General features: G+C 45.2%; 1 protein-coding gene across 1 annotated transcript; it reads right to left on the bottom strand.

Moving 5' to 3' along the window:
- Positions 1 to 978: 978 nt before the first annotated feature.
- Positions 979 to 9,427, bottom strand: LOC113813063 (uncharacterized). Its single transcript, XM_070139979.1, has 7 exons — positions 9,303 to 9,427; positions 8,944 to 9,164; positions 5,277 to 5,364; positions 4,632 to 4,752; positions 4,244 to 4,329; positions 2,784 to 2,909; positions 979 to 2,128 (listed from the first exon to the last, which is right to left on the bottom strand). The coding sequence occupies exons 3-7, from the start codon at positions 5,331 to 5,333 to the stop codon at positions 1,778 to 1,780; spliced, it is 741 nt and encodes a 246-aa protein (XP_069996080.1). The 5' UTR covers positions 5,334 to 5,364; positions 8,944 to 9,164; positions 9,303 to 9,427; the 3' UTR covers positions 979 to 1,777.
- Between the last annotated feature and the right edge of the window lie 1,685 nt (positions 9,428 to 11,112).

Below are 11,112 nucleotides of genomic sequence, written 5' to 3'. Positions count from 1 at the left end.
TCGTTCACCTTGAACAAAAATAATCGGGCGTGCCAGACGTATGAGTAAACGCACGTTGCCGAGAGAGAGAGAGTATGACGTCATACTAATGTTACGTCATTGCGTATATGACGTCACTAGGCTGTCCTCTTCCGCCTACTTCCTGTCGAGTTGCCAGCTGCCTCGACCGTCTCTTCAGGAAAGTTGGTGACGAATGGCGGCCTCGGTCGAAAGGAATGCAACCTCGGAAGTGTTTTACTACGTGTGCTTAAGACGTAAATACAACGCAAGATTTGCTATTAAGATATAATGGTCGTAAAGGAGGTTTATTCTTTCAAAGACGTTCTCAAAAACATTTTTAAAACTAGGTTATGTTGTGACGGTCATTCTCAGGATGAATCTCTAAAATGAGTTATTCTTAAGACGAATCTTTGAAGTTGATTAACTAAAAGAAACATAACACACACATACATACATGCATATATACATATATATATAGATAGATAGATAGATAGATACAGATATAGATAGATATATATATACATATATACATATATACATACATATACATATAGACATACTCATATATATATACACACACACACACACACACATATATATATATATATATATATATATATATATATATATATATATATATATATATATATATATATTTATGAACAATGGGTCAGAACGCATTCAAGTTTCCGAAACAGCAAAACGCCCATTGCCTGCAACTGATAATTTGCGAAACCATTGATACTATCAATGTTATTATCATTACTGTAATTAGAAAAATATGTCTCAGGAAATACTCGTTGATATGCTAGAATGATTAAGCGTGACTGTCGTACGTTTTGTATTTATTTTCTGTTTTATTGATAGTTTCTCCACATTTGGTTTTGTTCAATCAGTAGAGTTTATTCTCCACAATATTGGAACAAAATCATTACACAAATATGTTTCTCGAGGAAATGGATTAAAGAATAGATAATATTTTCATATTAAAGGGTTTTTATTATTAAATATAATATACATCTGGTAGTAAAATTATGTCAGAAAACTTCTATATTTCACACATATATATTCTCCTAAAAAAATGTAAAAATCGCATAGGCCTATCTCTCTTGGTGGGCTCCGAATCGAGCTCGACAGAGCGAGTGCAACTTTAATCCTAACCTAAACACAGCGACTTATATCTTCACGAAAAATACTCTGTTAAAAAGGTCATACACGTGTAACTTGGTTGTAGTTGATGCATCACTATCAACATATACACAAGAGAAAAGAAGAAAAGAAGAGAGGAAATCTGAGGACCTAGTATATACACCTATCTATGTACACGGAATAAATGACTCGACAAGTCGGCAGCACCTGCAGGAGACGTAGGACGCAGGGCACTTCCGTGGGGGCGGGGAGGGGGGGGGGGGGGTCGAGTCCCCTCTACTGGCATTAAGGAATATCTTTGGCACTCTAGCAATGAAGTCTGACTTCGATGATAAACTCCTCCAGCAGTGACCTTTGTTGCAGCAAATGCAGATCCAACATCTCTCTGCTTCGGGGAAATGCCTTGCACTTGACTTCCGACTCAATGAATCCTTCCTAAAGCTAAGGGCGATGAATACCTGGACAGAGAGACCCTCGCGACCGCTGTGCCGCCGCGCAGCCGGAGCCTTCGGCCTGAGGGCGGCCCCGCAGGCACAGCGCCTCCTTCAGATCCCGTCGCATCGCAGGCGGACTGAACACTTCTCATGCCTCTGACGGCCGCCAGAGGCAAGGGCGGCCTCCCTGGCACCTAGACCTGCGTGTTCGGCCTCAGCGTGCTGGCCTGCCCGACCTCGTCCATGCTGCTGGTGGATCCGGGGAGCGGCAGCTTGTTGGTGGAGTCGTGGAGGCCGTGGTTCAGGAATTGCTCCTCGATGTTGGCGCGCACGATCGAGGACTCGTCGTCGTAGCCGTCGAGGGGCGGCGCCGTGGCGCGGCCGCGGCCCATCTTGTGGATGCGGTGCAGACTGCGCCTGCTCCTGCGGCGCTCCTCGCACACCTTGTACGTGAAGATGCCCCCAATGAGGCAGAAGAGGAGCAGGATGATCACCTCGGCCAGGGTCAGCCCGATGCCCATCCACAGGAACTGCTGGTCGTACTCCTGAAACGAGAGGAAAGCGTCAGTCGCGAGCCTGACCTTCCGCTGACGTCGCGGCCTTTCGGCTGACGTGCGCGCTTTTTGTTTCCGCTCCGGGAGGCCGGCGGAGTGGGTGGAGTACTCCTAATGGCGCAATTATGTATGTTTAAGCTGCAGTAAATTCATCCGGACGAAAAACAGCCTTTTTATCTTTAATTCCTACTCTTTTTGTGAGTTGTTTGGCGGCGAAAGTTTTGATCCGCCACGGACATCTGCCTCGTGGAACTAAGTGAACTACCTACACTATTTCCTTATTTCCTTATCATAGAACGATAAAAACAGAGCGGGGAAGTGAGAAAGTGGGGGGAAGGGAGGGAGAAAGAGAGAGAGAGAGAGAGAGAGAGAGAGAGAGAGAGAGAGAGAGAGAGAGAGAGAGAGAGAGAGAGAGAGAGAGAGGGAGAGAGAGGGAGAGAGAGGGAGAGAGGGAGAGAGAGAGAGAGAGGAAGAGAGACAGACAGAGACAGATACACACACACACACACACAGACAGTCAGACAGAGACAAACAGACAGACAGACAGAGACAGAAAGGAAAAATAAAATCCTAGAAGACAACGAAATAAGTCTAATACCAACTGCCCACAACCAACCCACATGAAAAAGGGAAAAAAAAACCTCACCGGTCTGATGGCTCTAAGGTGGTCGAAGTTCTTGAGTCTGATGAGCCACTGGCTGAGGAAGTACACGTTGATGCCCAGGGCGCCGAAGGCCTTGATGAGCCAGCACCAAGCGAGCCACGGCTTATGCTGAGGAGAGAAGTGGCTCGCGTTAGGAAGGAATCGAGAACGGTGTATTCATACCGCGAGGATCATCGAACGACGCCGCGGAATAGATAAAAAGGAATAAATGAATCAATAAAAACTGGATCATATTGCTCTCTCTCATCCCACGGTGGCTCTTACGCTCAGCTCTCGGGCAGAACGGTGGTGATTTTGCGTCGGTGTGTGTGTGGCTCGAGGGCGTGTTTGCGTGTTTGTTTGTGCGCGCGTCTTGTCCGTTCGTGTTTGTCTCTCTGTGTTTGTGCGTGTGTTGGGAAGTTTGTGGGGGGAGGGTGTGTGTGTGTGTGTGTGTGTGTGTGTGTGTGTGTGTGTGTGTGTGTGTGTGTGTGTGTGTGTGTGTGTGTGTGTGTGTGTGTGTGTGTGTTTATCTGGATGTGTTTACACATGTACTGATGTCCTTTTTGTTCGTTTACACATATCTGTTTCTATGTTTACACATGTTTTCAATCTTGTCTCAGACCGTCTGCCTTCGTGCCTGTGAGAGAGCGCAGCCAACACCATCTACTTACGGCAACCAACAGCCATCTACTTACGGCAACCAATAGCCATCTACTTACGACAACCAACAGCCATCTACTTACGGCAACCAACAGCCATCTACTTACGCCAACCAACAGCCATCTACTTACGGCAACCAACAGCCATCTACTTACGGCAACCAACAGCCATCTACTTACGGCAACCAACAGCCATCTACTTACGCCAACCAACAGCCATCTACTTACGCCAACCAACAGCCATCTACTTACGCCAACCAACAGCCATCTACTTACGGCAACCAACAGCCATCTACTTACGCCAACCAACAGCCATCTACTTACGGCAACCAACAGCCATCTACTTACGGCAACCAACAGCCATCTACTTACGGCAACCAACAGCCATCTACTTACGGCAACCAACAGCCATCTACTTACGCCAACCGACAGCCATCTACTTACGCCAACCGACAGCCATCTACTTACGCCAACCAACAGCCATCTACTTACGGCAACCAACAGCCATCTACTTACGGCAACCAACAGCCATCTACTTACGGCAACCAACAGCCATCTACTTACGGCAACCAACAGCCATCTACTTACGGCAACCAACAGCCATCTACTTACGGCAACCAACAGCCATCTACTTACGCCAACCAACAGCCATCTACTTACGCCAACCAACAGCCATCTACTTACGCCAACCAACAGCCATCTACTTACGCCAACCAACAGCCATCTACTTACGCCAACCAACAGCCATCTACTTACGCCAACCAACAGCCATCTACTTACGCCAACCAACAGCCATCTACTTACCCTGACGAGAGCAACGATGTAAATAACAGCGAAGATCGGAGTCACGGCGCCCTCACCGATGCCGATGTAAGTACGGAGAGTGTACACTGGAAGGCAAACAAAACCATTACCTTTTGCGTCGGAATATTATCACCATTATCAAAGCCACCATTTCCCATTTCTCAATCAGACGCCATCAGCATGATTCATCGCAATCAGAAGAAAAAAAATTACAATAATGATAAGAGTATTTATAGCACAAGCGACGCGGGCCAAACTGTATGGAAATGAAAACGAATATGTAAAAAAAATATATATACATAAATAGATATAAGATTTCGTCGTTACTCTAATTCTTGTTGTTTTATCTTTTTATGTTCTCATTTTCATTTACTTTTCTTTTACTTACACTGTTCGTAGTGGTATTTCTCGGCGTGGCATTCGTCAATGGGCAGCTCTCTGGGGCACAAATAGAAGTAATACCACACGAAACGGTAGCCATACCACCCTAGAGTTATCAACCCTTGGAACTGCAAAGAAAAGGAGAAAGTTTTAGCGTTTAGTTGAGGTTGTGGAGTGTGAGGCCGGACGAAAAAGAAAAAAAAAAAAAGAATGAATTGTACACGTGTATACATTTTTGGTAATAAGAGACCGGGAAACAATGAAACCGAGACACAAAACAATGGATGTTAACATACGTTTTTTGTTTTTTTTGAACTCTGTATGATGTCAGAGATGTATATTTATCAAGTATGTAACAAAATTTCACTTTCAAAATATTACGTTTTTCTTATTCTTCTTCCTTTTTTTACGAGAAGCATTTAAATATAATTTTTTTGTTTTGTTTGCTGTTTGTCATTCACTTATCTATACATACATTATTTGACAATTAATTACTATAAAAAATATATCATTTGACAATTAATTACTATAAAAATATATCATTTGACAATTAATTACTATAAAAATATATCATTTGACAATTAATTACTATAAAAAATATACCATTTGACAATTAATTACTATAAAAAAAAAACATCTAAATGAAACTTACGATGTCCAGGACAGCCAAGAAGATGCCACACCCTATTACGGCTTTTAGCGAACACATTTTGCTTTTGTCCTTCACGCTCCCTGCAGACCTGGAAGGAGAGGATGAAGACTGTGAGAATTGGCAGAGAAATTGGCGGAGAAATTGGCGACGCCGAAAAGAAAGATGTTTCGCGTGTGAAAGTCGCCGAAGGAGAGAAATGGCGCCAAAAAGGTAAACATGGCGCCTTCCAGGGTCACGAAGAGCCAATCAGCGACCGAGTTTGCAATGACGTCACTAACTTCAACAGTACTCGAGAAGAGATTACATCCTGTGGGAACCTTTCGGGCTCCTTCTTTACATGTCTCTCGCCCAGGTTATATTTCCCCCCTCTCTTGTCTCCTCTTTGAAGTCTTCTTAATTCCTCTTAACCCCTTCTCTTTGTAGACTCCCGCCCCCCTTTTATACTCCCCCTCCCTTCACCCCCTGCCCCCCCCCTTTTACACTCCCCCTCCCTTCACCCCCTGCCCCCCCTTTTACACTCCCCCTCCCTTCACCCCCTCCCCCTGTAGACTCCCGCCCCCCTATTATACTCCCCCTCCCTTCACCCCCTGCCCCCCCCCCTTTTACACTCCCCCACCCTTCACCCCCTGCCCACCCCCTTTTACACTCCCCCTCCCTTCACCCCCTGCCCCCACCCTTTTAAACTCCCCCTCCCTTCACCCCCTGCCCCCCCCTTTTACACTCCCCCTCCCTTCACCCCCTCCCCCCTAGCCTTCACCCGGGCGGTCGCGGCGGAAAGTCAGTCCTAGGGGAACCTTGGCATCCCGCCCCTGCAGGAGGACATTAGGTGCTCTAATAGCGTAGATCCTGGGAGGAAGGTGGGGAGGAAGGGGGGAAGGGAGAGGAGAGGGAGGGGAGGAAGGGGGGAAGGGAGAGGAGAGGGAGGGGAGGAAGGGGGGAAGGGAGAGGAGAGGAAGGGGGGAAGGAGGGGGAGAAGGAAGAGGAGAGGGAGGGGAGGAAGGGGAGAGGGAGGGGAAGAAGGAGGGAAGCAGAGAGGGAGTGGAGCTCGAAGGAGGAAGGCGGAGTAAATGGGAGTTCGAAGGAGAAGAGAGGGGTGGAGGGTAAGAGGGAAGGAGGGGGAGTTTCGAAGGAGGAAAGAGGAGTTGGAGGGAGTGAGGGAGGAAGACGGGGATTAAGACGAGGGGGGGAAAGATGCAGGTCAGGGTGAGGGCTTGAATTTGCACGTGATAGCGACGAATTGTCCTCCCGTCTCTCTCTCTCTCTCTCTCTCTCTCTCTCTCTCTCTCTCTCTCTCTCTCTCTCTCTCTCTCTCTCTCTCTCTCTCTCTCTCTCTCTCCTCCTTCTTCTTCTTCCCCCTCTCCTTTTCTTTCTCCTTCTTCTTCTCCCTCTCCCTCTTCTCCTTCGTCTTCTTCCTCTCCCTCTTCCTCTCCTTCTCCCTCTCCCTCTCGTGACGTGCGCCTGCAACGTCGCCGAGATGGCTGGCGGAAGCACGCTTGGCCGAGAGGAAGGCAAGAACAATGTGATTCCGTCAGATGTTGGTTGGTTTAACGAGGTTACAGTCTAACCCCGCTATTCGCCCCCGTGAACCACGCTATTCGCCCCGTGATTTGAGTCGTTCTTGCAGCCCGCGTTCGAGTCATGCTTCATGATGTTTTGAACGCACTCGCATATCGCAAATTGGGGCCGTTTTGCTCATCATTCTTTTCGGTATGTGTGCCTGCGTTGTGTGTAATTGTATGTGTGTGTTTTGTGTGTGTGTGTATGCGCGTGCGTAGTGTGTGTGTGTGTGTGTGTGTGTGTGTGTGTGTGTGTGTGTGTGTGTGTGTGTGTGTGTGTGTGTGTGTGTGTGTGTGTGTGTGTGTGTGTGTATTCACGCGCTCTTGGCAAACAAGACGGAATTTCTTCTTCGTCAACATCTTCCGTTAGTCTCTCCGTGCACCAATTCCCCCAAATATGGAAAAAAAGGAGAGAAAAACGCAGAAAATCCGAAGAATGGAAAAAATGAATAATAGTCGCCCGCACTTCGTACCGGAAACTCATAAACACTTAATATCGGTTCTTTGTTCGAAGGTCGAATTTCGAAGCGTGTGTGTATTTGCTGCCGAGAAAGCGCCGTCGTGGAGGGAATACGCACCCCACCCCTCTCCCCCCCCCTCCCCCCTGCCCATATGTCACACGGGTTGAAAGCGAAGAAGAGAGAGAGAAACAAGGAGTCCTTCTTGAGCCGCCCTTGAGGAACACGCCTTCTTCTTGTCTCTTTTTTTTTCCAGTTTTGAAGGAATTTTACTCAAAGCCTCCTCTCTCTCTCTCTCTCTCTCTCTCTCTCTCTCTCTCTCTCTCTCGCTCTCTCTCGCTCTCTCTCGCTCTCTCTCGCTCTCTCTCGCTCTCTCTCGCTCACACACACACACACACACACACACACACACACACACACACACACACACACACACACACACACACACACACACACACACACACACACACACACACACACACACACACACACACACACACACACTACCTATCTTGTGCCTTTCTTTCGTCATTTGTTATTTTCATTTTTTTTTCTCTCTCTCTCTCTCTTCCAATTTTGTATGAATTTTCTCAAGTTCCTTCTCTCTCCTTGGCGACCTTCCAGTGGCAAGCGGCGCCGTGGGACCTTACTCCAACGTTCCCAGGGAGAGAAAACAGTGTGAAAAGGTCGAGGAAGTGGTTTTTTGTTTATAAATAGAGAGATTTCTTCCGTCATGTAACGCGGTAAGTCGTTTGTGGTAAGGGTAATGGTCGCCTTTAAGATACACGTAAATAGCAAGTGTAATAGTGGCGGAAGTAATAGTAAGAGTAATTGCAGAATTGGAACTAGACTAGAGGCTAGAATTAATAGGGTAAAACTAGAAACTAGTGCAAGTGACCGTAAAAGGTGTGGTTGTTGCAGAAGTGGGAAAGTGATCAAAGCAGAGGAGAAAGTAACTATTATAACGAAATAATCCTAGCAACACTAGCAATAATACTAATAGCCCTGAAGTAGTAACTTATAGTAGTCATACTAGCAGAGGCAGTTGCTATAATCTATAGAAGTGCTCGAAAGCCGGTATGGACAGCAACGCTCATGATTGACATTAAATAATAGTTGCAACATCGCAGTTGTTGCTAAATCCTTCGCACAGGGAATTATCACTTGGGAAATATTAAAGACAAACAAAAATTAGTACGATTATCCTTGCTGTTATCATTATTGAGACATCGTTAGCCTCATTTACTCGAAAATTCTAGAAATTCATCCATGTTAAACACAGGTCCTAAAATCGTTACTCATAATCTTTCGTATTTAACATTTCCACGAAGGCTGAAGGAACGAATCCAAGATCAGTTTCAAGAATATCCATCTTCGCCTTTGGTAATTATCCGAATTAATTCCGATGGTTTATATCCTGGCTTGGGAAGAACAACCATTTGGCTCTCTTGTCTCGTTAACAACCCGAGGACCGTCACTGTGCCATACCAAAAACTCGTGGTAAACTTTGTGAGTTTACCACAACAAATCACTTGAAAGAAACAGAAAAAAAAAACACTGGAAGCAATTTAAAATTTCTAACAAACCAAAAACAATCACAAGAAAGCACCAACACAGCGCCCGTGTCCCAGAGCGCAGGCGTCCAACACTCACAGAGAACTCGGAGCGGGAGTGGCGGGCGTGCGGGCGTGTTATCCGTTCGAGGCGGCGAGAGCGCGAGAGGCCACGAGTGTCCGGTAAGGTCTGCGGGCCAAGACTGATCCTCGCCGCCGTCCGCGCTGGGTTAAGTCCGCAGCGCGCCGCCGGAAGCCTCGGCTTGAGTCACGCTCGTTTCTTGGGACTATCGCGACGCTCGGGGAAGGCGCAAGACAGGGCTGCATGCGGGTCGGAAGGGCTGAAGCGTTAGGGCGAGGGATGGGATTTTCGACACTATCGCCTCGAAGGCTGTTTCTCTCTACGTAGGGATAGGTTTGAGGGAAAGGAAGGGGGGGGGGGGTTTAGATAGTACTTACATTTAAGTGTGCCGTGATTTTTTTCTTCTTTTTTTGACAAGTAATAATAGTCGTTGGCACTTATGTAACAAGTACCATCGCGGAGGCAAGGTAGTGCGATCTCACGCTCGGCGAGTTTGAATACTAACTTTTTTTCTTCTTCTTTTTCTCCTAGTGCTCTTTTTCACCGCAAAACCAGTCTTACGGACGGTGTTTACGTTCAGGGAGGCAACAGCGTGCCATCCTCGTTCGCATCCAGCTTAAAGCCTCTTTTTCCCAGCCGTGTCGAGAAACCTCTTACCATTATTGCTGCTTCTCGCCACAAGTGCATGTTAGGAGGGCGTCTTGTGAGGAGGGTCTTGTGAGGGTCAAACAGAGGAGCATAAAGGTCGTTGTTTTGGACATAAATGCATCGTGTGAATTCGCATTTGTCTTCTTGATGGAAAGAATTATTCCTCTTATTGCGGATGAAAATGAGAATTACGAATATGTCTTCATTTTCCTCCATTACACGTTTAACAAGGAGAGGGATTGCAGAAATACGGATTATTTTTAACAGAACGCCATAAATCTGGTACTTGTGAATGTGCGTTTAATTCACTGTGGAAAACAACCTTCGTTATTTTCATTATTAATAAATTTTAGTGGCACTGTCATAATAAGATTAATACGTGCTACTAATAAAAAAAATTAGTGATGGTGATACTGATGTTAACAATCTTGATGATGTTGTTGATGATGATAACAAATTCATAGTAATAATGACAACAATGGTGTTATCATTATAAAAAAATGACTATGGTAATAAAATTAGAAAGAAGGATTTAAAGAGAATTACTTGAACTGTCCCAGTCATACTTATATCTCACACAAAGCAGATAAATTTTGATAGTAATAGCGATCCATCAATAATGACGATAACTTAAAAAAATCATTATAGTAATGTGATCAATGGTGATTAAAATAACAGTAAAAACGTAATATACAGATAATGCCCATGATAATGGTAGCAATATTAATGAAAATTTCATCGACATTAGCAAGGTTGATAATGATAACGATAATAACGAGGGTAAGGATTAAAAAATCGTAATGAAGGCAACTTGTAAGATGCTAATAGCAAAAAAAATAAAAACTCAGTATAACCATTATAACCATAACAAAGACAAACTCCACATATCAACAAAAATAAACAAAAAAAACAAGAGTAGAATCTGCCACACAGAGAGCGCAGGGTTAAAATATCATTCACGAAGATGGAAGTCCAGCCCGCGGTCGCTTCCGGACTCGTGACGTCAGAGCAACGACGATCTATGACGGAGGCGAATCCTCGACGTTTCCGCATTTTTTAAATCTCCTCTTTCTGGGGATGTCGAGGTACTATTCCCTAAGTGACGCACGCACAAGGGCTTCTCATTTTGCCTCAAGTACAAGGGGAAAACGAGACAAAAAGTACTCATATGAGCGCCAAGACCTTCTGTTTACGAGAGAGCGTGGGAAGATGTTATTTTATGCACGTTCGCGCCTGCTCTCGGATTCGTGTGTGGACATCTAGAGCTCCTGCGTTTTATGAATGGATGATCGCGTGTTGCGTCTAGACTGAATCGTATTCTAGTCTGATTAGTATTATTAGTCATCGGTTTAGATCATTTTCTAAATTTAGGTCAGGAGGTAATCTAGCTTTGCACAAGATATTTCACTTGAAGAGTTGATTTTCTTTTTTTATATATAACTTTAAATGGCAAATGTCATGGATTTAATTTAAAACTATTGGCGTTCTTCTAAGGTAAAATATTAGTTCCGCAATGAACATTTTACTTTATAATTATTC

Source organism: Penaeus vannamei, chromosome 26 (genome assembly GCF_042767895.1).
Source record: "Penaeus vannamei isolate JL-2024 chromosome 26, ASM4276789v1, whole genome shotgun sequence".
Lineage (NCBI taxonomy): Eukaryota > Metazoa > Arthropoda > Malacostraca > Decapoda > Penaeidae > Penaeus > Penaeus vannamei.
Note: the sequence above shows the minus strand (reverse complement) of the source record. Positions and strands in the feature narration are given on the sequence as shown.

Coding starts and splice junctions, on each gene's coding strand:
- LOC113813063 (XM_070139979.1), bottom strand. CDS start 5,333: ATGTGTTCGCTAAAAGCCGTAATAGGGTGTGGCATCTTCTTGGCTGTC. Junction 4,753..5,276: donor TCTTGGCTGTCCTGGACATC/GTAAGTTTCATT, acceptor TTTTCTTTGCAG/TTCCAAGGGTTGATAACTCT. Junction 4,330..4,631: donor GAAATACCACTACGAACAGT/GTAAGTAAAAGA, acceptor TTTGCCTTCCAG/TGTACACTCTCCGTACTTAC.